We start from the raw sequence: 27945 nt of genomic DNA, 5'->3' as shown, positions 1-27945 counted from the left end.
TGCTTTTATCTTGTACTTTTGACCCTTAATGGATGGGGTGAGGGAGGGGTGGAGGGTGGAGGGTGGACACCTGACTCCCTCTGGCAGTGCTAAGCACAAGAGGCCCACTTTGGGGGTCCAGTGTGGAGAACATTTTCCATCCTAAATGTGGGCCCCAACCACCACCCTGCCCCTCCCCCATTAACAAGCAGCAGCCACAGCCAAGTTTTAATCATTTAATTAACACCTTTGAAACACAGCTTTTTCATGTGTTTCATTCAGGCTTCAGGGCAGAGGGAATGGATTGTACAGACATATCAAAGACTCAAAAATTTAAAGAAATATATATATATACTTCTCTAACATTCTTATGGAAATTAAAAATCAGAGGCTTTTGGTCTCTCCACTTGCACTAGATAAAGCTCATTTACCCCAGAGGACAAAAAAGGGTTGCTTCTAGATCCTTCTCCGTGCTCTGTCCCACCCAGTGGGGAAATAAACTCAGAAGATTCTAACAGGAAAAGGAGCTTGAGTAACATTGAGAGGAGAGGAGAGGGAAAGAGACAGAATTTGGGCTCCCTCCCACCTCCAGCAGCTCCAAGGGTACTGCCAGGACCTGGTTTCATGGAGGCTTTGGCCTGGTCCTGATTCCTGGGGGTTTTGAGCTCTAAGCAGAGCAATGCTTACTGACCATCTTTCCCCAACTCCCTGGGCAGGCACAACACATACCCAGCAGCAGCTCTTCATTACCGAAATGGCTAGGGAAGAGCATTGGTTTACAGCTACAGGGAGGAAGCTGTGAGAGAGGGCCAGAGAAACCTGGGCTCTCTCGTACCACATCCCGTTGCCCTCTTGTTCTAGTGGAAGAGAAATAGCTAATGGCACGGTTCCTTGCCAGACTCAAGCCTGGATCACTGTGGAGCCATAGAGGCCAGTGGGGAGGCGAGCTTACCTATCTAGGTGGCACAGGCCGAAAACAAAGGTCATTAAAATTCCTGGAGGAGAGATCAGTAGCAGAGACTGATATTGGGGTAACCCCTAGCCTGCTCCCTTGGAGCACTGAGTGGCCCCCTCCATTGACTATGGAAGAGTCTGGAATAGAATGCACCTTTGGCTTCCCATCCTTGTCACTCAGTGTGAGCTCCCCCCCAGTGGAACCACCTGTGCCGAAAGCAGCTGCACAGAGGACGTGAACCAAGGCGAGGAAAGAAAGGTCAAGGATGAAATCTGTAGAGCGGGGGCTGGGCCCACTGCCCAAATAAGGTTTCCCCCTGCCAAATCCCCCAGCTTTGCCAGTCTTTGAAGTGCTGTGCCTGCCCACTCCAACCTGATCAGGTGAAACAAGGAACAGATGCTTGGCATTGCCAAGTGCCCCCCAAGATGACTCCCTATTCTGTTCTGCTCTCTGACGACAAAGCCTGTGGACCTCCTCTCTGGCTCTTTCTTTCCCCACCCATTTGGGCCCTGGCAGTCTCCCACTTCTTGTTCCCTGCATGGAGCACCTAGCGTAACTGGAAGGCAGGAGGGTGGTTGGTGGTAAGTTGAGGCACAGGAAGGCTAACCCTTCTGCACCTTTTGTGCTTTGGAACCCCACAGCCTTGCTCCTGCCTCCAGCCTGGGGGAATACAATGACTTGCCCACCTCCAAGAACTAAGAAAGGAGCAAACTGGATGGGAGGGAAGGGATGGTCCCATTTATGGGCCAGCTACTGGGAACCGATGCTGCTGCCATGTAAACAGGCCCTTGGAATGTGGCTTCATGGGCCCTGGAGGATGGACATGCAGTCTCTTTTCAAAAGTGCTTTGATTCTGGACTACAGTAATTTTATGATTTGGACATGAAAAAAAATGAGACAAACAAGTGAGGTGTTCTCCCAACTTTGGCCTCAGGGCCAGCATGGGACACAGCCACCCACTCCCACCAGCTACCTCCTTCAAGATGAGGCTAAGGCCAAGACAGAAGTGGCAGCCGCCAGAGGTGACTCCATTCGGGAAAAGGCATGAGAGCTGGATGACTTGGAGGACAGGGTCAACACCAGGCTTGCATAAACATTGAAGGCCGTGGAGGTTAAGGCTGCAGGCATCCTCTCTATTAGGTTAAGTGTCTGCCGTATCCTCTCATCCTTGGAGCTGCTCAGGTCCCTGAGATTGTATTCCTGGGATGGGTCAGCAGTGCCAGTGAGGTGCCTGGTGGTCAGATCAGCTCTTTCTGTGGGTCTGTGGGAAAAAAGGGAGACTCAATAAGGTCCTCTGCAGTTGGCTCTAGACAAAGCCCAAGGCACATTCTTACCTCCCTCTCCCCCTTCGATTTACTGAGCACGCTAGCAGCACTGCACTAAACATTTTACAAACACTATCTCTGACACCATTGGCCACACTTGTCAGTGAAGAGCTTGAGGCCAGGATGGGTAGATAAAGTGGCAAAGTTGGAATTCAAACCCAGTAGTTCTGACTCCAAAGCCCCACACACTACTGTAGCTCAAGGGTGAATTCACCCTTTCCAGGCATCCTGAGACCTAGTGTTGAAGATCCAGGAGCAATCCCAAATGGTGAGACTTAGATATCTAGTCCTATCACCAGCAACAGGACCCACATACCACCGCTGCTCACTGTACCTGAGCCAGGTGAACCCAGCTTCTCCTCTGGGCCCACCAGCTGAACGATGCCTCCATTCTCGGCCGGCTCCCCCTTAGTCCTGCCCTCGGCATGAGGGAGCCCATTGGTTGGAGGAGCAGTAAGGGGCTCAGCCCGAGGGAAGCTGGGGGATGTGGGTGAGGGCACTCCCACAGAGGGCTTGCGGGCCACAGGTGGAGGAGCCTTAGGTGGCTTCTTTGAGGCCTGGGGTGGCCGCTGCTCTGAGATGCTCCGAAGTTCAGCCACCAGATTCCGCTGGAGGTCAGCCTGGTTCTCAGGGGACACAGGCCGCTCCAACTGCAACTTCTTAGTGCCCTTGGAGAAGATAAAGCTGGCCGTAGAGGCAGGGGACTGGGGAGACCGTGGCTCTGCCTCAGGTGGCCCATTGGGCTGGGCATTCACAGGACCCTCACTGGCAGCCAGACTGGAGGCCTTGAGTCGGACGGCAGCATGGAGCCCTGGGGAGGCGGCAGGTGCTGGGCTGGCCCGCCCTGACAGGGCCCTTCGTAGTGGCTTCTGGGGGGCTGATGGCCCCAATGCTGGAGTTGGAGCCACTGTGGCAGCACCCACAGAACGTAGTCGAACCATCTGCAGGAGTGAGGGTGTGACCAGGGGTGCACTGGCATCCTCCCTGGGAGCCCCATTGCCCTTGCTGCAGCCCACTGGTTCCTTCCGAGGGAGCTTGGCCAGCCCTGTGACAGAACCAGCAGGGGGGGCTGGTGGAGCTGGAGGATCTGGGGTGCCATGGGGCTGGCTCTGAGACGAGACAGTAGCTGAGGGTGAAGCAGCCAGGGAGTTGACAGGGGCTGGAGGGTCTGAAGGGCCTGCAGGCTCAGGGCCAGCTACAGAGAAAAAGGCCTCCTCTGGTGGGGGGAAGTCAGCCATGGACAGGTCCTGCTCCTCAGGTGCAGGGGGTGGCGGTGGGGGCCAGCTGGGATCCTGGAGGGGCTCCTCAGCAGTCTCTGGGGCAGGTGGGGCCTCCTCAACCACCCCCAGCTTCTTAGTGGGTGGTGGGGGTGGATGATAAGATGGGGGTGGGGATGGTGGGGGTGACTGGCCTTTGGAGGCAATGGGAGATTCCTGTGGTGGAGTCAGGGATGTCTGAGGGGTGGGAGGAGACTCAGGACTGACACCAGTGGTAGAGGCAGGCCCAGGGACCAGGGCGGGGGCAGCCAGAGCAGGGGCAGCTTGGTTAGGAGTCTTGGGCTTAGAGGGAGGTGGCGAGAAGGGGGCAAGCACCTTGGGGTGAGGAGGTATAACAAACCTGTCACCAAGGGGGGTCGATATCTGTGGACCAGAGCGGTCTGAGGGGGCTGGGTCAGAGAAGGAGGAACACAGAGATGTGAGGGAGGAGGAGACAGAGGCCCCAGGAGATCGGAGGGAAGTGACACGCTCTGGTTTAGGGGGTTGGACCTTGCCTGGGGAAGCAGGGGCGCCTGCTAGACCCTTTGGAGGGAGGGTAGGGGTACCACTTTGGCTCGAGTACCCACTGGAGGGTGAGAGCGTCCGTTCTGGGGAGCGTGGGGGGCGCCGGGAGCCACCTGGAGACAAGCCAGGCACCCAGCTGCCTGCTGAGTTGGACGGACAGGGTGCTGTCCCTGTCCCTTCTGACCCACCAGTAGTGGGCGGCCGAGGCAGCTGTGGCTGCTGCTTCCGCTCTGGCTTGGGAGGCAACCCCAAGGGCCCATCAGGGGCTGCTGAGCCCCGCTGACGAAGCGAGTAGGTCCGCCGGGGAGGTGGGGGGGGACGCTTCAGCTTACGTAGGGACACACTCCGGCTGGACAACTGCCCACTGCTCCGAATACTGACAGTGTCCGAGGCCTCAGCAGTGCTGCCCCCACTGGGAGAGCCCCTCCCGCTGCCCCCCTGGGGAGGGGGTGCCACACTATTGCTAGCTACAGAGCCCTCTGGACGGCCCTCAGAGCCACCCTTAGAGGATAGGGTGGAGCCATCAGACACAATGGTCTCAGAGGACTGAGAGTGGCTCCAGGTGTCACTGGAGGAGGAAGGGTGGCGGCTGCGGGGCTGTGGGCTGGAGGCCGAGGAGAAGCGGCCCAGTGAGCGGACAGAGGCCGGGCTGGCCGAAAGCAGGCTGCAGCGGCTCAGTGTGCGCAGGCTGCAGCGGCCCAGGGCCACCACATCCACTGTGGGTGGCAGCACAGCATGTGGGATCAGTTTTGACAAGTAGGTGGCCTGGGGCGAGATGGACATGGCCGGGCTCAGAGGCTCTGGAGGCCCTGCCCCTCCTGTCAGTCCGGGCACTGCTAGGGACATAGGCCGGGGAATGGGCGGGGGTTGAGCTCCTGTGGACCGGCCAATGAAGGTGTCATCTCGGTAGATGCGGTCGATGTGGCGCTGCAGCATGGCCTCTGCCTTGGCCCCAGCCTCTGCCTCTGCCTCCAGCGCCTGCAGGGACACCCGGACTCCAGCTCCTGAGGCCAGACTCGCCGGGCGGCCATCCACTGTGGGGATTCGTACAGCATCCCGTGGACCAGGAGGCCGAGGAGTACCTGGTGCCTCATGCTCATTCCGCAAGCCTGGAATGGACAGGAAGGACTTGGGAGTCAGCAAAGGGATTGGCCAGGGCTCCCCACCTACCACCACTGCCCCCCTAATCCAGGGCTCACCGAGTTCCTTCTGCACGTGTTGTGGCAGTCCCAGCACTGTGCTCCGCCGTTCCCGCCGCCGCCGCCCTGACTTCCCGGATGATTTGGGAAATGAGTCATGGGGCCGGAAGGTGGAGCCTGGGGGCCAGTACAGGGGAGAGAAACCATTAGAGCAGGTCTCAGGATATTCTGCAGAGCAGTACGTTTGTAGAATATCAGTAAGAACTCTGCAAAAACAGATTTCCAGAGTCAAATAAACATGGGCAAAGCTAAATGCTAGATGCTTCTTTTCTAGAAGGCTTTACCGTTTACTAGGTCAGTAACGGCAATTTCCATTTAGTGAACACTTATTATGTGTTAGCATGCTAAATACTTGGCATTCATTCCAATAATGTAAGTACTCTTCTTTTTTTTTTTTAATCCTCACTCAAGGATATTTTTCCCATTGCTTTTCAGACAGAGTGGAAAGGGTGGGGAGGGAGGGAAGAGAGAGAGAGGAACATCAATGTGAGAGAGACACATCAATTGGTTGCCTACCATTGCCCTTGGACAGAATTGAACCCGGGACCCTTCAGTCTGAGGGCCGACGCTCTAATGACTGAGCCAAACCTGCTAGGGCTCTTGTCTTCATTTTTATAGAACATCAGAAGCTCTAACAGAGGTTAAGGGTTGGCCCAAGGTCACACAGCTGGTAAGTAGCAATATCAGGCTCAAACCCAGGGTTCTTGACTCTTAACTGTCCTGCTTTGCAATTAATGTGCATCATGACTCTCCAAGAGCACACAGGGTAGTGTTTCCTGAATTCACTGAATCAGAGCCTTGAGAAACACTAGATTAGGAGGAAAGGGGGAAGCTGCAGGTGCTGGGACCCAGATGGTACCCACCCACCCCACCTCCCTGTCCAAGAATCCTGCTGGTGAGCAGACACCTTTGCGCTGGATCATCTCCGTGCGAATGGAGAGAGCATCCTCTGCTGTGGAGCTCTCAACCGTGTAGGATGTGGTCTGGCTGCAGAAGGAGATGCTGTCTTCATCTGGCCCTGTCCTGGAGGACTGTTGAGGGAAAAAGGAGATCAGGCCCAAGACCAACCCAGAGGCCTGGGTGGGGTTTACTGTTGCCTCGTTAGAGCTCCCCCTAGGAACTTCTGATCCAGTTTGCCCTCAGCATACCTAGCACTGAGCAGACAGCAGCTGGATAAGCCTTCAGGGGTCATCTAGTCTAGCCCTTCATGATACAGGAAGGAAACTGAGATCCAGAAGGGTTCAGAGATATAACTGCCAGAGGTAGAGCAAGAAGGGAAAAGTAGAGTCAGGCTGAGCTGGGGGCAGGGCTCACCTGGAGGCTCTGGGTGTCTCCATGGTCCCAGCCACCCTTGTTCAGTTTCTGTTTTTCTGGAAGATACCATAAAGGTGTGTTGGGCTAGGCCTCTCATCCTGGGAGCCAAGAGTAGCACTGGAGGGGAGGGGAAGGTTACCTTGGTGCTGTAGGGAACGGAGCCCCTCCTGGGCCTGCGTGTGCAGCTCTTCCAAGTGAGGCGGTCGCCCACTGGGGAAGAAGACATTGTCCTGGTGCTCATCCACTACAGACCCGGGCCCCTGGCCGGGCCCTACACTTAGACGTTTGTCACTCTCAGCCTTGGCTGAGCCTGGTGGGATGGAAGAGGAAGAGAAGTGAGGTCTGAAGGCATCTGGGCCCTCAGGGTGCACAGGCACCACCACAAGGGCACTCACAGTGCCCAGACTGCACAAGGGCCCTGCACATACATGCAGCACCCACTTCTGCAAATCTGTAGACACAACCCACAATTCTGGGGTATGTACTCAATACACACACAGCCCCATGTGCATACAGAAACTACACCCAAGTGTACATAGATCTGAGTACCCACACCACAGAAAGGGCCCCGCAGGGCACCACAGCCAGGGCACACAGGCCCATTGTGTTCCCACATAACACCCACAGGCTTCAGTGTGTATATAAACAAAGCACCAAAATATAAATACATCTGTGTACACACATTATACACAGGGGCCCCCACAGAGCACATCCAGTCCCCACGTATACACACAACACCCACAGTCCCCATTCTACACATATACAAACAATATCCAAACACACACACAAGTGCATATCCACATGTCACTCAGGGCCCTATGCAAGACACCGAGCATACATACAGCCTATAGCAAATACATTTCTCTGATCTCCAGACCTCAAGCTCTACTTTATAGGAAAAACAAAAAACAACAAAACACCCTTTTCATACACACCCTGGCCCAGGTCCAGGAAGGAGAGACCATGGGACACTAGGAAGAGGTGGGGGCCAGCAGGATTTATAACTAGATTACCAAGAACTCTTAGCAGGAAGGGACAAACCAGGCATATGGCCTCTTGGGTCCCCTACTCACCCATGTGGTTGTCCTTTAGTGGAAGAATACGCAGGGTATGGGAGAAGAGAGACCCAGGCCCCTATACCCCTAGAAAAGGAAGTTCCAGCCTCTCTTGAAAGAACAGTCCCAGGTATCCCCCTCTCCTGGAGGCCCCCCCTACAGAGAAGCCAGAGATCCATTACAAAAGATCTTGTTACAGGCCCCGCCCACTGGGAAGTTGGTCACCTAATCCTGGGAATGGGGGGGCTGTGTCAGCACTTTGCAGCCCCAGCCCCCCTTTAAATGGACCCACAACATAAGCAAAAGCGCTGGAAAGGTCATGTGACCCTGGCAGCACCCTGTAGAGCAGCAGGAACAAAACAGCCCTTTAAAGGGCCACACCCAAGGTTCAGGGTCTTTAGTTCAGACACCTGCACTTTCCTCCCCCAGCCCGTTCTTCAACAGCCAGCTCCTGCCTTAGGGAATCTCCAGGAATCCCACAAGGTCAGAGCCGGGTCTCTCAGTGATCTTTTCACCTAATCCCAATCTCCAATGTATAAAATCGGGAAACAGGGTCAAAGAGGATAGGTCTTGTTTAAGGTCACCCAACAAATCAGAGTCAGACTAAACTCCAGGAATAAATTCCTGGTCCCCAGAGGGGATTCCTGGGTCACACTCAAACTGGGGATCCTCTAGCCCCCCAAAATCCAATAAACTCTGGTCTCCATGTCTTAATCCAGGCCTAAAAGCCCAGTTCCTATGACAAGTAAGTGGGCATAGGTCGCTCCTTCCGAAACTTCACCCCCAAGCTTCTAAACAGAATTTCATTGATCATGCTCCCCAACTTCCAGTGGTACTGTTTTCCCCTCTGCTCCCCACATTCCTTCCTCCCAGACACACTGACCCGGGAGGGGGTGCCCTTCCGTCAGGAACTGAGGTATTGGGATGTCCCCAGTAAATCATGGGTACCCCTGCAGGGAGGCAGTCCCGCCCTCGGGCTGCAGGCTTCAAGGTCAGACACCTGGATCCACCCTCCCAAACACAGGCAGAGCCCAGACAAAGGCAGCAGCAAAGAGGCCCGACAAAGGCACGGCCGCGGGCAGGAGAGTCTGGCCTCATTACTGGCCCCCATGCCCCATCCATTCCCCTTCCCCAGCCTTGATCCCCCCATTCTACATCAGGGTCTGGCAAATGGAGGTGTCGGGGAGCACTCCTCTCCCCCCCCCCCCAGCCACACCCACTCACCCTTCTTCTTAAAGAGCCCGAGGAGCGCCGGGAGGTGGCGGCCCAGGAACACCACCATGACTGCGGGCGCCACTCAGACCACCCCGATCCCGACCGCTCCGGACCGCCAGGCCACGCCGGCACCACAGCCCAGCACTGAGGGATGCGGGTCCGCCAGCCCGCCCAGCTGCAGAGCGCGGAGCCAGGCGGGGGAGGGGCTGGGCTCCAGGTCCTCCTCCCACCTGCGCCGGCTCCACCCCTCAGCCGACCCCGCCCCTCAAGGGGAGTACGGGGGACGGAACCCTCTCAGACTCGCAGGGAACCTGATGGCCTGAGCTTGTGGGTGCTCGGCTCTGGCGAACAGTATGGCTAGGGGGGCTGAAGAGACTCAACTGCAGGGGCAGACCACTAACCCTGTTCCCAAGTCCTTTTCTAAACAGACAGGGGCCAAAGCTAAGGCAGGGCTGCCAGCTGCCAGATGGTAGGCAGAAGAGCCACTAGACTTGGCATGGCGCCCACACCAGGCCCTCCTGGCCAGTGATGGTAATTCCCTGGGGAAGGAGTTCAGAGCATGGAGCAGCCAGGCAGACCAGAACTGCTATGGGGATGGCGCCTGAGGGGTTGGCAAGGCCACTGATGAAGGCCCCTGCAGAAGTGGGAACAGGCCCAGGACACTAGGAAGCCGGGAGATGCCCAGAGTGGCATCACATTGGTTGGTGGTAACCCTCATGTGTATGTGCAGCTGCATACTTTCCAAAGGACTTTCTTCCCATTTGGTAATGTGACAGCAGCAGCCCAGAGCAGCACTGTGAACTCTCTAAGATCACACAGCAGAGGCAGGCCTTCAGTGCAGAACTCCTGCTCCTCCAGCCCAAGATTCTTCCCATTGGCCTCACTCTGTGACTCAGTGACTCTGCTGAATCACCAGGCAGGGAGAACAGAATTGGCCAAGAAACAACTCATAGGTGAGGGTAGTAAGGGATGCGGTAGTTGGAGGGAAGTCAGGTCCAGGTTCAAATCCAGCTCCATCACACACAAGCTATGACCTCATATAGAAACAAGGCCAATAACTCCTCTTTATAAAGTTATTATATCCATTCAATCAGCAAATATTTATTAAGCTAGTACTGGGGGCTATTCCTGATGGAAAACACCTTGTTTACCAGTGCCTAAATCCGCACCTGGTACATACCGTGAGCTCAGTAAATATTTGATGAATACATGAATGGGGTAAACTAACAATATAATTTTGGAAAGTGAAGACTGAGGAGCTGTGACAGGAAGGGGTGACCTTAGGGGGCATCAAGAAAAGCCTTCCCAAGGAAAGGTCATCGAACTGAGACCTAAAGAATGAGAAGGATGGGAGTGGGCACCAAATCCTAAACCTGCATTGTAGATATTCAACTGTGTTGGAGAAAAAGATCAAAGCCTAGAAATTGTGACTAGTGAAGAAAACTTCCCAACTATGGCTGAACTCCTTCTTCTAAGCGTGTAGTGTCCTGTCAATCCATTTATATAAACTAAGATCAAGATTCAACTTTGCTAAAAAAATAAATAAATAATGAAAAAACAAAAACAACAAGGAGCCAGGCAGCAAAAGTACAGAGCCTTCTAGACAGGGGCATCAGCAAGTATAAAGGCCCTGAGGCAGGAGTGGTGGGTTTCCCAGAACACAAGCCAGTGTGGCTGGAACATGGTGAGCCAGGGAGAGAATGGCAGGAGGTGAGAAGTGAGAGGAGGCGGGAGCCAGAACTGGTAGTGCCCCACAGGTCTTGGCAGAGCCTGAATTTTATCCAGAGCCCCAAGAGGCTGGTCAGTAAAAATGAAGGTTGGATAGTAAAAATGAAGGTTAAGTTGGGTAATGACTGTGTTAAAAGAGATCCATCCCTTGCCAGGCTGCTGTGGCTCACAGGTTGAGCATCAACCCATGAACCAAGAAGTCCCAGGTTCGATTCCTGGTGAGGGTACAAGCCCACGTTGTGGGCTCGATCCCCGGAAGGTGTGCAGGAGGTAGCTGACCAATGTTTCTCTCTCATCGATGTTTCTATCTCTCTATCCCTCCTCTCCCTTCCTCTCTCTCTGAAGTCAATAAAAACATATTTAAAAAAATTAAAAAGATCAATCCCCCTAGCAACTCCAAAAGGTGTAGTTAAGACCGTAGAAGAGAAAGTCTGTGAACTATAAAGTGATGCACCCCCCCCTAAATTGCCTGAGGACATCCCTCTCGCATAGCACCCCTCTCACTGAGTCCCTAGGGATCTAAGAATTCACAGTGGCTCCCATGCTGCAAGACCCCTCTGTAGCCCCTTCTCCCTTTGCTGCCCCACCTCTCAGAAACCACTCAAGCAGATGGCTGAGTCCTTGCTCTCTGGAAAACAAACTGGAGCTGTATAGTTTATATCCACAAATCATTGAAATCTAAACAATCCTAAGAAGTTGGCACTTTAATCCCCATTTTTAATGCAGAAATGGAGACCAGAGAGGGCAAGTATTATAAAGCTGGTACATGGAAAGGTAGCTTTTGCACCAAGAACAACTTGAATCCAAAAGCCAATGCTCTGTCCTCTGTGTCAGCTACAAACTTGATCTCCCCTCTGCAGAAAAACTAAGGGACTCCATCCCCATAAATTCGAGGTTTCTTGACCATATACTTCCCTCTTCCCTCTCTTAGGCCAGACCCTTCCACACCTCTTACTAGTCCTACTCGACCAGAAAAGAGCAGTAGACCAACACTTGCAGGGTGATTAATTCATGCCAGGCACCATGCCAGGTGCTGGTGGAAGGAAAACAGTCTCTGCCCTCATGGATCTTACAACAGCCCTTCAAGGCAGGTACTCGAAGATACTCTCCTGCTAACTGATCATGAACCTGTGAGGCTCAGAAAGCTAGGTAACTTCCCAAGCTCTGGCTGGCTCCAAAACTGGAGCCTTTAACCATGTAGGACACAGTGATCCTCAGCTTCCCCCTAACCAAGGAAATCAAAGGCTGAGCTCCTACTAAGTCAGGGATGGGGGCACATCAGTTCATCAAGGTCCCAGGCCCAGACCTGAGAGTCAGGGCCACAGCTGCAAATTCCCCAGCCAGATCCAAGGCTCTCACTCTTGATAATGCCTGGTTGCCCCAGCAACACCTCTCCCTTCACCCTCCCACAGCTTGGCCAGAGCCTGAGGCCTCTCTGAGCTATCCCAGACACAGGTCTACACACCTATGGCTTATTAGGGGCGGAGCTTAGCACCCCAAATCTCAGGTGGGGAGCAGGTACCTCACCAAGAAATCCAGGCCCAGAGAGTGGAAGGACCTTTGCCAAGGGCACACTTAAGAGTCCATGTCCCAGGATCTTCTGCTCTAGGAGTCCAGAGGTAGAACCTAAGCCTCCCCTCCTCCTCCACCTGCTTGAAGGAGGGAGGCTTCCTGGATCTGAGAGGATACCTTGCTCCCCACCAAGCCCCCCCCAACACACAGGGCACACCAGGAAGTACACATGCAAGTTCCTGAGCTTAGATCTGGTCTGCCAGCAGAGGTGCACGGGCATACACCTCCAAAATGTCCACTGGACCAATCCATAGGTGGGTGCTCTCAGGACCACATCCACAAAGCACACACAAGCCACCCTAGTCCAAGTCCTCTTCATAAAGGAGCTGGACTACAGACTCACACAGGGCCCTGCCAGGGGGTTGTGTGTACATGAAGGTAGATGCATTTACCCACTACTCTGGGGCTTTCCTGAACCTGGAAACAGGGAAGAATGAGGGGGAGGAGGGGAGCCCCAGCCCTCAAGGCCACACCCACATTGTGTGCATGTGTTCTCACTGTCCTGGCAACATCCTCTTTGGGGTGAGGCCTCAACCTGCCCCATTCCAGAGCAAGGGGCGGGGGTGGTGGCACGCCCACAGCCAGGCAGGCCTGACTCAGGGGAGAGGAATGAGGGGGGCGGGCACAGCTGCCCAGGTGGCCTTGCTCAGGAGCTGGAACCCTCCAGGCCTGACCTTGTCCCCCCTCCACTCACCCCCTCCACATTCTGACTGTGCCGCTGGCCAGCCCAGGAGCCAGGATTCAAGGGTGTTCAGAGGCTCTACGTCTCAACCCCTGGCTGTACCAACAGTCAAACCAAGGCCCACAGGGCCAGGCCTTCCCATGGGAACAGAACCCAGAGCGTATGTAAAGTTTATTCTCTTAGAGGCAAGACAAAAGAAACGACATTAACAAAACCTTTCAGGCGGAGGCACTTCTACAATTCCCAAAACACTTTCTCTTCTACAGTTTTGTACAACGCCCAACAAGAAACCTGAAAAGTACCTGTGACATTCCTTTTTTACAAATGAGCAAGAGGAGGCACCAGGGAAAGTGACTTGCTCAAGGTCACCCAACCAGGAAGTGGCCCAGCCCACATTCGAATCTAGGTCTCCCTCCAAAGGCATTAGCAGTCCTAAGTCTGAAGGAGTTAAGACGTCGGGGGCTGCAGCCTGGGTCCCTGCCCAAAGAGGGGGAGCTCTGCACTCTACCTCTGCAGAAGGGGAATCCCCCTCCTTCCTTCCCTCAGTGGGAAGCCCCACCCAGCAGGGGCAGAGCTGACAGGCCGGTTCTAAGGTAAATATTGGGGGGCAGGGAGTGCCCCAACAGGGAGGGGAAGATCCCATCCCACAGGCGCCTAGGGGAATGGCAGTAGTGCAGGGAAGAATTAGCTACAATAATATTAATAAATGTCATAATGAGTTTCCGGGTCGGTATCTGCTCCCAACAATGATATAATAATCTCTTTGGGCCAGGAGCAATTCTGACTTTCCAAAGCCCTTTCCTTTGTTCCTTCAAGGCATGATTATCCCCATATAAATGCTGGAGAGGTCTATATATGAAATCAGGAGAGGAAAAGGCTGGGAGTCAGGTATGCATTCCAGGCCTTAGACAAATGAACCAGTCTCCCTGGACCTCAGTCTCCTCGTCTGTAAAGTGGGACTAACCCACTTAGCATAGTGCCTGGGAAAGTTAAAGCCATGCAACCAAGTGTAAACACAAAATTTCATTCAAGGGAAGCTCTGCCTCTCAGAGTGTGGGGTAAAGGGCCCTCTCAGGCCCCTATACCTCTCCACTTAAAACTAGCAGTTATAGAGTGCCAATTAATTGAGACCCACATGGTCTCACTCAATCCCCCTCCTCATACAGAGGTATTCCCCGAGGATCAGTGACTTGTACAAGGTCACAAAGCCAGTAAAGGCCGAATCAGGATGTGAGCCCTCTGACTGGCTGACAAATCAGGTTCTCATACTGCCTCTTCCACCCACCTCCAGAGCTCTCTTCAAATCTCAAGTGGAGTTAAGGACCATTAAGATAAGGTCTGATAAGGGACACTTAACATAAGCTCCCTATCAGGATCTCAGTAACTTAGCTCTATCTGGCAGACCTGACCCCCTAGTTTGGGAAGGAAGGGAATTTGAGCTCAGACCAGATATCCCCCTGCTCTGGGAGTCAGGAGTCCTAGGTCTGAACTCTCACTGCCCCATAATTGCAGCATGATCCTGAGCTAGGCACTGCGCTTTCCTGGGCCTTGGTTTCTCCATCTGTGCAGTGGGAGGGTAGTATGTATGACTCTGCTCCTAGAAGGAAGACAGTGGTCCCTCACTTTGAGTCAGCGCCTGGGGCAGCAAGGGGATTCAGCTTATCTCAGACCCCTCAGAACAAAGAAGGAAGCCCAGGGCTCCCATATGCAAGTTCAGACATACTTCTCCCTGGGTCACAACAGGGAGAAGCTGGGCAGAGGGGGGTCTGTGGGACCTACCAAAGACCCCTGGTGCTCCTGGTCCAGAGGCAGGGGCAGGGAAGAAAAGAATTACAGGTGGTCTGACTCCACCAAAGACTTGGTCATTCCTTCAATCTCCTCATCTGCAAGATAGGAATGATCAACCCTACCAAGAGAAGAGCCATGTGGAAACCTGGCAGGACAATGCATGGGCAAGGGAGGGCAGTGGGAAAGGGGGAGCTCCCTGGGCTCTCAATTCCATTCCCCCACCAATCCCATAAACTGTCCAGGACCAAGTACCCAGTGGCCTGGGGAAACAAGGGGTGGGTTGGGTCCCAGCAGGTTACAGCGTCTTTACACCAGTGAGGAGGCATCTCCCCTCTACCCTCACTCTCACTCTTCTCCAAGGTCCAAGGTCCTTTGATCCATGGGAGGAGCCCTTTCTGGAATCTCGTTTTCCCTCACACTTTGCACTTGCTCCCTCTCTGAGCCTTAGGGGCTTCCATGCTTAGTCCTTAATCCCATCCTTTCCCTCACAGAGCTCCTTCCACTTGTGTTCTGCAGAGTCCTAGGGCCTCAGGCTTTCTTTTGCCAGATGACTAGCAGGCCCCTCAATCATAAGAGGAAACCCATCTATCTCTAACCAGATTAAAAGCACAGGTTTTGGACTCTGACAGGCTTGGGTTTGAATCATGTTTCAGCCATGTCCTTGCTGAGTGGCCTTGGGCAAATGACTTCACTTCTCTGAGCTCCAGCTTCCTCATCTGTAAAATGGGGAGAATAATAGCTTCCAGCTTGTAAGACTGTTGGAAGACAGATGAACTGACGTTAAGGATTTAGCATAGGACCTCATTTTTATCTCTGCTACTATCCCTCAGCCAAGCAGCCTCAAGCACACAGCCTTCTCAGCCCTCTCTAGCCCTTACTCCCAACACCTGATTAATCCCAGGTCCTAGCACTTCTGTCACCTCCTCCGCAGTATCTCTGCAACTGCCACTCCTCTCTACTCCCACAGCCCCCACCCTGTCCCTAACCCTCACCTCATCACCTCTTCCCTGGATTACTGCAACAGCCTCCTGACTACACTCTGAGGTTCCACTCTCACCACCCCACCCGACAACCTGTTCTGCCTTGCACTTGCCCGCACCCAGAGCCATCTTCCTAACACACCACTTTCATAGGCTCCTCCCTTGCTCAAACACCTTCATTGGCTCCCTGTGGCCTTTAGACTCCAGCCTTTTCTGCTTGCCTTGCCTTCTTTCCCTCATCCTCTCACAGACTGATCAAATAGATACGTACTCAAATCCCAGTCCCAAACCTGGACCTGTGATCGTAGAGGCTGAGGCCAGGGAGGCCTTAGAATCCTCAGCACAAGTAAAACCAAAGGGACTGAAGTTTGCATTCACAATGGAACTTCTCCCAGGCACAAAGAGCCTCAACTATTTTTTCTCTCCAACTTCCATGCTCAGTCTCAACTCCATGCCTTTGCTCACAACGGTATCCCAGAGATAAAATGTATCTCTTATTTAATCAACAATTCAGTACTAATTCCAACCCTGCATTTACCCCAAAGACCAAATTAAGACCATCTCCCTAGTTTTCTAAAACTGACCCCAACCCAAAAGCATTTTGATATATGACCTAGAATATTCCCCAGCCCCCATACTTACTTCTGTGTTGCCTTGACATTGCATTGGTTTTGTAGGAACACCCTGAAGCCTGGTTGACTTTTGAGCTACAGCAGGAACTCAAAGAGCACAAGGGCTGCTAGAACCCTCTGGCCTCTTCCTTCAGGGCCAGCGGGCAGGAGACTGTAAACACAGCCCTCTTAATCTCTCTCTCCCCACCACAAATGGTCACAAGTCTGGACCCACAGTTGGTTCTCAGGAAACCATCAGTTTAAAGTGGCCATGGGAAGGCAGATGAAGAGCCCCAGACCCAGACCCAGACCCAGACCCAGACCCACCCCCTCAGTGCAGATCTCAAAGAAGAGACAGGTGGGCAGAGCCTGGATTTCAGGATTGCTGGGACAGGGAGTCTACTAGAAAATCCTGGAGTCTCTCATCAACCCACCTTCTGAGAAGTCCTCAGAGAGCCTACCAGAATTTAACCCTTTTCCTACTGTTATTTTGATTATCATGATTAGTCTTCAAACCACAACAGGCAAATGACCTTGGACAAGCCCACCCTCTCTAGACTTCAGTCTCTTCATCCATGAAATGGCTTGCCACACTGTAAGGGTCCCAAGAAATCACCTAAGCTAAGCCCCCTTAATTTCAAAGATAGACATCCCCCACCATAGGAGTTAGGTAGGTCCAGAGAAGTGAAAGCAATCTGCTCAAGGTCACCAGAGCCCATACCAGAGCCACATTGAGAACCCATACACCCAAATTCTCAGCCCAGGCTCTTTTCAGGGCCCCCTGCACAGAGGGATGAGATCATCAGGCTCAGTTCAGAATTTTCTAGGAATGTGGGCCATCCTGGGAAGCTATGGGTGGATTCTCCCACCACAGCAGAGGGAGGCCCCCCCACCCTCTCCAGGATTCTCTTACTCCCAAAGAGCAGCTGACAGGTGACTGTTAGAGACCTCTTATCTTCTCGGGGGGGGGGGGGGGGGGGCAGAAGAGGTTTGAATCCACTGCCCCATCTCTGGATTCACCAGGTAGGGGAACTAGGCACCCTGGACAGTCCCTCCTCCAGCACCTCTTGGGATTCTGAGAGCTACCCTGAACTGCTTCCCCCCCTGGGGGAAACCAGGAACCTCGTCTCCCAGCTCTGGGATGGGAGGCCTTCCCCATTCCCCCCGCCCCTTGCAGGCTGGAATGTGACCCATGGATGGATCCGGCAGCACACTGGGAAAGGCTGTGTTCCAGCTCGGTGGCTGCACTGAAAGGGGGGAGATGCGGCAGCGACGATGGGGACCGCAGGGGGGGGGAGTGGGTGTTACAGAAAGGCTGCAGAGGCACGAGTGGGGGTGGAGAGGGAGCCCAGAGAACCAGTCTGACTCCCGATCACGCCAGATGGAGGTGGCCCTGAGCCTCCAGCCCCTGGTTTCCTGCTTCTCCCCTTCACCTTTGTCTCCCCTCCCTCCTGCAAACTTTCAGCCTGTTGGGGGCTGAAGCCTGAGAAACAAAGTGGTGTGTGTGTGTGTGTGTGTGTGTGTGTGTGTTTGTGTATGTGCCTTAGGATCTGTCTTTAATCCTGAGTGAGTCTGGTTGGTTGTGCAGTTCTGAACCTGTGAGTACATCTGTGTGCCTAATACGTTGAACTGTACCTACATGACTAATGTGTGTACGACTGTGTCTGAATCTGTGATGTGATACAGTTCGTGTGGCTGTGTAAATCGTGTGCATAGGTATATGTGCCTGTATCTCAGGATCTGTGCGTCCTACAGCGATGGTGTGGGTGTAAATGTGTATGTGATTTTGTGTCTGTATGTCCATACATCTGAGTGGGTGTTGTGTGTGACTACAAATTGTGAATATGTACATATGCCTGCCCATAGGTATTCATGTGTACATGTGTCTCTATGTGCATGTGAGGAGTCGGGTCTATGCGGGGAATACTCGGCCCCCCACCCACACTCACACCCGCTAAGCCCCGGGAGGGGGCAGCAGCCCTGGCGGCTGCTGCAGCAAGGAGACCCTCCTCCCCGCCTGCCCCGCCCCCACCCCCTGGCCCCTACCTGCCGGACGCTTCGCCGACCGCCCGAACCGCCAGAAGCTGCGGGCCCGCGGGCCGCTGGGGGCCTTCCTCTTGTGGTGTGAGTTGCCCATGGCGGGCGCAGGAGCCAGCGCGGGAACCCAAGCGCAGCTCAACCAGCCGGGCCGCGGGCCCGCAGCCCCGGGAGACAGGCAGAGAGACGAGCAGGCGGCCACCGCAGGCGCCCCCAGCCCCAGCTCGGCCACGCCCCCAGGCTCTGTGGCCAATGGCCGGGCCAGGGGCGGGCAGGCGGAGGGGTGGGGCCTGGCGCGCGTCCCATAGGCTCCGCCCCCCAGGACCTGGGAGACCAGCTGAGCCGCCCCGCCCTGAGAGCTCCGGGAAACGCAGGGCCTGTCCAGGTGAGGCGGGCAGGTAGCTTGCTCTCCCAGCCCAGGGGCCGCCAATCTGAGGACTGCAGTGGAATGGAGATAACTAGGAACCAGGCTCCAGACAGGCGGGTTCTGGAGCCCTCCTGCTGTTGAGGCCCATTAAACACTACACCGTGTCACGTGTCTGTGTGTGTACTCCTGTCTCTGTGCCTGTGTGTACAAATATATCGATATGGCTGTATTTCTGTAGTAATGGTGTTCAAAATAATAGTAGTACCCTTTTATATAGTGTGTACAATGTGCCAGGCACTACATAACCACTTTCATGCATTACTTCATTCATCCACAAAATAATTATGTAAGGTAGGTATTTTTGTCATCCCCATTTTACAGATGGAGAAATTGAGGTTCCATGAAGTCAACTGACTAGTCCAAAGTCAAACAGCATTATGCTACAGAGCTAGGACTCAAACCCAGACTAACTCCAATGCACACTGCTCAGTGCTACCACTCCTCCAGTTTATCTATGCCCCGTATGACCCCGAAGGGCATGTAATTGGGCATTTGTAGCTGTGTGCTTGAATGTGGTTATCTAGTTGTGTACCTGTGTATATATGTGACTCTGAATATATGGTTTCCTCTCTATGTAATCAAGTGTGTGTGACTGTGTGCCCATATCCCCATCACAGAGTCTGTCTTCAAATGTCTGGATGTGTATTTTTGCGTATCTGCCTATGTAATTGTGACTGTCTCTCTCAAGGTGGCTGGATATCATTGGTTTTATGTATCTGAGTGGGTAACAAACTGCCTGTGCGCATGTAAGTGTAAATACGTTTATCTATACATTGTGTAATTGCCTGTGCTTTTGTGTATCGGTATGACTGTACCATTGAGTGTATGCCCATATCTACATTTGTGTGTGTAAGTTTAAGTGAGGGAGAGTATAGTAGGTAGACACGTGAAACTACCCATGTCTGTGTACTGGAGCTGTGTGCCCTCGTGCATCTCCCCTTATACAAGTCTTTGTTTTTCAACCCCAGGCCAAACTTCACCTCTTCTGAAAGCCTTCCAGGCTGCCTGGCTGCGCTTGACTCTGTGTCCTCACAAGCACCCAAGGACCTTCCCAGAGCTCCACAGCCTAGAAAATAATTCTCCTTTACCATCACTCTGCCCTGTCTCTCCAACGAGGGGCAGCATGGTGTAGCAGAGAATGCTGGGCCGGGAGTCCAGAGCCCTCAGTTCTTATCCCCACATGGCTCATCCTTTCTGCCACCTGGGCAAATCCCTCCACTACACCATGCTGCCTCTTATGCCCAGTGGGTCCAGAACACCCCATCTCTGCAAAATGAGAGAGTCAAAGCTGTTCTCCCCCACCCTCCCTGCTGCCCATCTCTTGCTAAGAGTCTGAGGCTGACAACAGTGCAATCTCTGTGGGGCTGTATTTTATTCATCCATCCAGAAAATATGCACTGAGCACACACTGTATACCAAGCTGTGTGCACAAGGCTTCTTGCTTTGTACAGAGAAGAGGGTCCTAGTGTCAAAGTTGGAAGAAGCCTCAGAGATCTGTGAGCCCAATTCTCTTAACTTACAGATGGGGAAACTGAGGCCCATAAGGGGAAAGGTGGTGGTGTGGGGGGAGCAGAGAAAACACTTAAGGGTAAAATACAAATCCCTCAACATGAATTGAGTGAGGACAGATATGCAAAGAGCACTGAAGGACGTCTGTGTAGCAGGTGCCTTGGCTTTCACAGGAGGCCATACAGGAGCTGCCCCCACCCACCAGTTCAACTGCACCTCCAGCCACACCCCTCTGGGTCTCAGAACTCCAACTACACAAAATTGCTTGCCACTCCCCAGTACACACCTCCAGACCTTCAAACATGCTCCTTCCTCTTCCACCTTTGTCTGGAAGATTCCTTGTTATCCTCAAGGCCTGCTCCACAGTCTACTCCTCCATGAAGTTTTCCTTGCATGCCCTCCTCCCCCAGTTCAGTTCTCCGTGCTCCCACAGGCATTAGTGCTGCCTGCTGATACAGACCTGATCATAGCTCAATACTCCCCAGCAGTTGTCTCAGCCAGAAAACAAATTCCTCAAGGGCAGTGATGGGCTCACTTCTCTTAGTATCCCTAGGCTCAGCATAGTGTCTGGCACACAGGAGGCGTGCCATACATGTTGAACAGAAACTGGGGGAGGTGCAGATGGTGGGGCTTGCATACTAATGGAGGTGGTGATGATGGCACTTAAGTACTGGTGGAGGTGAAGAGGCGTGGGGAGGAGAGTCCAGGGAACTCTCCCAGTCTTACATACTTTCACTACTAAGGCTGAGCTTGCTCTAGGGTCCTAGAGGAAGAGTACTGCCCATAGCCATGAGCTTGGGAGAGCTTGGGGTAGGACTGGTGGGAAGAAGTAAGTAGCATGGAAGGTGTATGCACCAGAACTCCTGGAAACACAACACTGAGCGTGGGTGCCTCATGACCTCTTAGAGAATGGTGGTGAAGGCCTAGCCTAGCTAAAGGCTTAGAGGAGAGGGTGTCCTAAGCAGACTGGAGGCCCTACTTGGAGCAGACCCTACCAGTAGGCTCCTGGGAATCATGCACTTTGTCAGAAGATTTGAGGTTTAAACCCTTTGCAAATGATTTTCAATCTTTTTCATCTCATGGTACACATAAACTAATTACTAAAATTCTACAGCACATTATGCCAAGCACAGAGCCAGGCACCCTGTAAGTGAAGCTGATAGACTTTGATGAACCGACCTCTGAGGACAGTGGGCACAAGAACATAAAGTACAGTGGAATGTAATAATTGGGGAAGTGGACAGAGATTTTCCCCTCCTGCCCAAGGAATGTTCCTACCTGCTTCCTTCCCCAAGTCAGCCAAAGGGCTAGAGGAGGCCATGGGGTCTCCAGATGGAAGGCAGAAGTGTATATACCTGCCCTCCCCACCCACCCCGTTCACTCTGGCCCACATAATAGACAATGCCTCTTCTCATTAGTTTTCAGCAGCATGTGACAGGCCAGGAGCAGCTGAGACAGCTTTCAGGGTTTGGGGAGAAGGGGATTTCCAAGGGGCAGGTGGTGAAGGGAGGCTCCCTCTTGGCCCTCTGATGAAAACAGAGTGTAGATTTTTCTGGCCACAGGATTTAGCCACCCCTGTTCAGCAAACCTTGCTGGCAACCCTGCTTCAGGGGCAAGAAAGTCAGAGAATAGTGGGTGGAGGGGCCCCCAGCCTGAGGGGATTTCCAGGAGAATGCTGGGATGTGTGCCACAGATGCAGATTCAGGGCCTCCACAAAGAGGGAGAGGCAGCTGGAACCACCCCGGCCCCTGAAGGTGTCAGAGGTAGGGGAGGGAATGGCGGCTTTCTTGGCCTCAGCTTCCTGCTCATCTCATCCCACCCCTGCTAGAGGCGCCTCTCTGGGATGGGATTTTCCATTTGAAGTCTCAATACAGGAGTAGCAAAGCTGAGGCAAACCTAGCAGGTGTGGGCTCCTGTTCAGCCTCTAATGCTGGCTGTCTCTATGACCTTGAGCAAATCACTTCCTCCTCTGGGCCTCAGCTGCCCACCTGTATATGCCATGAGGGCTCCCTGTGACATCTTTGGCCATCAATTCTGAGCGTCTAAGATCTGGAGGTGCCCATGCACTAGGAGCCCGTATCAGATCACCTACCTATTACCCAAAGCCACTTAGTGCCAGGCCCTGTGCTGGATAGAGGGAAATGACAGTCAACCCAGCTGCTGCCCTCAGGGTGTTCAGAACAGTAAGGTATGATTTATATACCTCACAAGTCCCAGGCCCCAGCAGGTGCCTTGCTGATTCCAGCACTGCAAATTCCTCAACCTCAGCTTCTCTTCATCCTTCCATTTTAGTTCACAAGTCACCTCCTCAGGGAAGCCATCCCTGACCTCCCTCTGGGATCACTGTACTCCCTCTTTTGTCACATTTTTTATCCTTAGTTGCCTCTTTGACCCTGATTCCTGCTCCCCTCAAACAGGTTCATGAGGACTGGGACCTTTTCTCTCATTCATCCCCAAGACAGTGGCACATAGTAGGTACTTATACCTAATATTAAATACTTAATAAGTATTTGTGAAATACACTAGTGAGGCTCCCTCTCCCATCTGGACCCAAGGCTGACAATGCCTATCCCTTCACAGGGGCCTGGAGGAGACGAACCCAGACTCCTATATGGAAGTCACTCCCCCACTGGATGATACACAGGCCTCTTCCTCAACAGGGAGATGTGGCATTATTACACTGCACTCTCCTCATCCACCTCCCTATGACATCCAGGCCACGAGGTGCCATGACTTGTCCATGAAGAGAGCCAAAGGTAGGCTCTTTTCCTGGACATAGTTCCCACCTCCATACCCCCAGATGCTACCAGCTTGCTCCTTCAGCCCATTCTCAAACCCAGAGAATTCTAGAACTAGATAGGATCTCAGAGGCCATAAAACCCTATCTTGGTCAAGACAGGGCATGTCTGGCTCAGAGGGGCAGGACTTGCTCCAGGTCATACAATAGAGCAGAACTCAAGCTCAGGAGTCTTCCCACAACCCCATGCCACGGACAGTTTTCCCTGAGTGGCCAGAGTTCCTCAGGTTAAATGTGCTGGGCCTGGCAGGATGGCTCCTGAATTCTCACTATTAATATAGGGGTCATTCACACTCCCACCCCCAGCCACTGCCCACTCCCCAAGAGAAACCTTCAGGAGGGATACAAACTCCTCTCCCCAAAGCTGGTCCTATCTAAGATGCTACGATGGTTACTCCTCTGCAGAGTCAGAAACACATCCAACGTCATATCGCTTTGTTAGGAGAGTGTGGCATCTGGTAGCAGACTGAGTGCTTCTGTCACTGCCGTGCTGTGAACATCACTTCCATGTAGGTGTCTTGGCCTGACTTGGCCCAGGTATTCACATTACTCTGAACAGTGCTTAACACTATATAGTAAAGAATATGTATTTTCAAATGAATGAAGCCAAGTGACCTTGATCAACTTACTTCCCTCCTTGATCAACTTACTTTTCCTCCCTCACCTATAAGTGGTAATAAATGCCTATCTTCCAGGTGGTGGTTGTTTTAATATTTTATTTATTGATTTCAAAAAGAGGAAGGGAGAGAGAGATAGAAACATTAATGATGAGAGCCACTGATCGGCTGCCTCCTGCATGCTGCCAGGGATCGAGCCCGCAACACAGGCACGTGCCCTGACCAGGAATCAAACCGCGATCTCTTGGATTATAGGTTGATGCTCAACCTCTGAGCCACGCGGGCCAGGCTCCCAGGTTGTTTTGAGGACAGGGGAAACATTCATGAAAATGCCTGGCCAGGATCCGGCACATAAAACCTTCATGTTACCTCTCTTCTTCAAATTCGCCAGCACCCTGCCCGTCTTCTACACCCTGCTCACCTCCTCCAGAAAGCCTCCCCTGATTACTGAGCTCCAGTCCTGGCATCCGGCCCAGAAATACTTCCTCCCCACACTTGTCTAGAGACCAGATGGTATTTCTGGAAAATATGGATTCCTGTTTACCTTTTCTTATGCCTGCATCCTCCTGTTGGACAAAGGTAAGACCACCTTCTGTGGATCCTCCCCTCAATAATCATCATTACCACACTTGTTTTGCAAGTGAGTTGTTTTCCAAACATGGATCAGGATGAACTTAGCTAATAAACAAGTCCTCAGCATCATGACCACAGAAACCTGCTACTGTCTGGACCATGCTCCACAGTTCACAAAGCACTTGCATGTCTGTTATCTAATTTGATCCTTGAAACAGCCCTTGTAAAGCCAGGATTTATTATCTCTATTTTACAGATAAGGAAACTGAGCCTTGGAGGGGTTGATAACCTGCAGTGTCTCACATCTCATGGCCTGAGGGGAGCAGACGAAGGTAGCAGAGTTGTCCACTGGGCCTCAGAGCCCATTCCTTCCAGACTGGGTCGTTAGATCACAGGTGATTAAACTTATAAACACAATAATAGCAATCTCTTGCATTTCTATGGTGACTTCACTTTCACATAATCTTCACATCCTCTCTTGTGAGAATCTTGGAGAGATAGAAAGGTCACAGACCCATCAAGGCAATGTCCCCTCCTTCCTGAGACAGTAATGAAATCAGTGAGGCCATAGAGAAGTTGCTTGTCATGGGGCTTGCTAGCAGCTGAACCAGAATTAGAACTCTCACTCGCCTGACTCTGATACTCTTCCAGCTCTATCAAGTTCCCTCATTTCTCTCTGGGCCTTTTGCCATCTGTAGAATGGGTTGATTGAGATCTTTAAGCCTTACCCACTGGCCCATGTCCTTGGGAGTGTTATGAAAACAGTACCAGTTTGGGAGGCAGATGATTTGAGTTCAAATCCCAATTCAGGCCAGTGATTTTCAACTTGTTTTATCTCATGGCACACATAAACTAATTACTAAAATTCTGCAGCACACCAAAAAATATGTTTTGCCTATCTGACAAAAAACAATAGGTATAGTTCTGATTCATTCACATGGGACGGCCATTGTTGTGTTGGCTGTCCTTGTTTTTGTTTTTGTTTTTTTGTCTTTTTAAAATATTTCTATTGATTTTTAGATAGAGAAAGGAAAGGGGGGGGGAACATCACTGTGAGAGCCATGCCCCCCACCAGAGATCAAGCCCCGCAACTACCAGGAATAGAAATGGCAACCCCTCAGTGCACAGGACAGGACAACACCCAACCAGCAGAGCCACACCAGCCAGGGCTGTCGTCATTTTTTTATTTGACAATCTAAGGGAAAAGAGGTCAGTGCCCCTGACTAAATAGTCAGGTATTGCATGTTTTAAAAACTCTTGCAGCATACCAATTGAAAATCACTGGTTAAGGCAAATCACTCACACTCACTGTCCCTGAGCCTCAATTTTTTCATCTGCAAATGGGCTCAAAATAGATAATAGATATAGGCGTCCTGGCACATTCAGAATAATCAATAAATGTCAGATTTCCTCTCTTTTCTTCATAAGTCTGTGCAGGCCAGTGAGGGGAGCAAGGAGATTCTGGAAGACAGGTGATCAAAATTCTATTCCAAACTCAGTCTTCCCATTTTATTGTAGGGGACTCAGATTAGGGGAGCCAAGACCTGCATCTCTGGCTCCTTGCTTCAGAGAATGCCATAGGGGAGATAATGGTCTTCCCAGCAAAAGCCAACCTCCCAGGAATTTTCTGTGTATCCCTCCTCCCCCTCTCCTCCAATCTCTATTTGAATATTTTCTCCAGAAAGAGTTAAGCCTTCTTTGTGTTTCCCCTTCCGAACCAGTGGTGCCAGTGGAGATTAGTGAGATCAGATTTATCTCTCTTAATAAACAGAAAAGAAATAGAGCCAGGCAAGTAACAAGGAAACAATTGGAATAATAGGAGGTTGGAGCAAAAAGGAGCAGGACTTCTTCCAGTTGTACCTGGGGCCACCCCCAGACCTGTGGAAACAACAGCCAGGGGGCAGGGGAGGTGTTTCCTGCACGTGGTTTCAAATCAGACTGACCTGCTGCCTGGAAAACCCAGTGCTACCTGATACCAAAACACAAGTCAGGGGGAGGCCTGGCCACTAACCCAATGACCTCTAACCCAGGCTTTTGGAGCAGGGACCTACAGGTCAGCTTTTCCAGCCTCTGCCTCCAGGCTGGTCTCCCTGAAAAGGGCCCATTGCCATGGGATTCACCACTACCCTATCTCCAATCCTGATAGTTTGACCACAATCCATCCTGTTGCAACTCTGATTCATGCCCACTTGAATTAGACAGGGATGACTTCAGACTGAATCTCAGTGGGGCAGCCCTGAAACAAACCCCAGGTCCTGTTGGCGCTGCAGAGCATTTGGAAACATTCCTCACGAAACCCTTACTCAGAACCTATCCCAGCCATCCTAGGCCCAGCACCCTGACTTCTATTTGTGGCTGGGCTCCAGGGGAGCAGGGCCCACATCCAAAAGGAAGATCAGGCCGGATGCAATCACACAAGAGGCTTTTCACCCTCTTCCTGATCCCTAAAGTGTTCCTTTAATTCTCCTCCGGAGGAGATGGTTAAAGGACACTGGGAGGGTAAAAACAGGCAAAATGGGATGGGCCACACACACCGCCATTTCCTCACCTCCAGCGCAGCAGCAGAATGGAGGTAAAGGTAGACTTCGGAGCATGGCAAGCCCCAGGGGAGCCCCACCCTCTTACAGAGACTCATGCCCTCTCCCTCAAATGACGGACAAAAACATAGGAGGAAATGAGGGAAGAACCATGCAAGTGGCCAAAAGAAAAGTGACCCCAGCTGGGATGGGCCAGGTCAGCCCCCCACCGGGCTGCCATCCATCAAGCCACAGGGAGTCCAGAGGCAGAAATTAGCTGTTGTATTTTAAGTACCCACCCCAGCCCAGGTATAGCCTCTCAATTAACTTGGGCCTCGGTTTCCCCCATCTGTAAGCACACATCCAACACAGGCATGTTTCTAGCAGGGCTGGGAGGAGTGAAGGGGAGGGGTGATTGGTGCACATCCATGAGCGCACCCCCCCCCCAAAGGTAGATGTTTGTGGCTTGACCCAGGTGAGTGGTAAGAGGGATCAGGTGGGAACAGCTAACACTGTTAGCTTTTAAGAACCTAAAGCATATGCTCCATGATGGGTCCTTTGTGGAGCTGGAAACCCACCTAGCCAGCTGAAACATTTTTTGAGTGCAGTTGACCTTCCAGACCCAGAGGGAACCCCACCAAAGCCACAGGGCCACTAGCCTCTCCTATTGGCCCCAGGCCAGAATCAATCTCTGACCCCCTGACTCAGCAGAGGGCAGAACCCGGGTGAGCCTGGGGGATGGGGGATTGCCTCAGCGAACCAAGAGCCACACTGCCAGAACTTGGTGATTAAGCCAAGGATCCTTGCCCCGGCCGAGGGTCCTCCAGCCCCCCGCCCCGCCCCCCTTTAGAGTGGGGCAAGGCTGAGTCTAGGAAATGCTGCGGGGCGGCGCAGAATAGGGCTGCCTGGGCTGAGCCCTGGGCCCTTCTCTGCCTCAGCACCAGCGCCCACGGGCTCACCCGCCTCCAACAGCCGCGGACCCCCAGCGGAGACACCCTGGCCGCAACCTGGGCGCCGTGGGGCGCCCAGCCCAGGTGCCCGGCGCCTTACCTCGGCCTTTGCCCTTGGCCCTCCTGGCCTTGTCGTCCGCTTTCTTGGCCCGGGGGGCGGCCGGTTCGGCGCCCTCGGCCCCCGCCGCCTTCTTCTTGCGCCGCTTGCCCCGCAGCCAGTTGAAGGCGCGGCGGAGGCCGGACGCGCCCGAGCGGGACTTCTTCCTGCGCGGGGGGCCGCCGGGGCCCCCCGGCTCGTCGGCCGCAGGTGCGGCGGGGGGCGCGCGGGCGGCCAT

At 53.0% G+C, this 27945-nt stretch overlaps 1 protein-coding gene across 5 annotated transcripts; it reads right to left on the bottom strand.

The window, feature by feature from the left end:
- Positions 1-201: 201 nt before the first annotated feature.
- NHSL3 (NHS like 3) lies at positions 202-27945 on the bottom strand (the record flags this gene model as incomplete). Of its 5 annotated transcripts, none has more annotated exons than XM_081145758.1 (7): positions 202-2195; positions 2594-5149; positions 5240-5356; positions 6147-6270; positions 6554-6609; positions 6693-6863; positions 27711-27945. In XM_081145758.1, the coding sequence occupies 7 exons, from the start codon at positions 27943-27945 to the stop codon at positions 2173-2175; spliced, it is 3282 nt and encodes a 1093-aa protein (XP_081001884.1). In that variant the 3' UTR covers positions 202-2172. The 5 variants fall into 5 exon arrangements, with proteins under 5 accessions (XP_081001884.1, XP_081001885.1, XP_081001886.1 ...); XM_081145759.1 differs by lacking the exon at positions 27711-27945 and adding an exon at positions 18231-18445; XM_081145760.1 differs by lacking the exon at positions 27711-27945 and adding an exon at positions 8833-8940.

Source organism: Miniopterus schreibersii (genome assembly GCF_964146895.1).
Source record: "Miniopterus schreibersii genome assembly, chromosome: 8".
NCBI classification, from domain to species: Eukaryota; Metazoa; Chordata; class Mammalia; order Chiroptera; family Miniopteridae; genus Miniopterus; species Miniopterus schreibersii.
The sequence above is the reverse complement of the archived record's forward strand: the minus strand, read 5'-3'. Positions and strand labels throughout refer to the sequence as shown.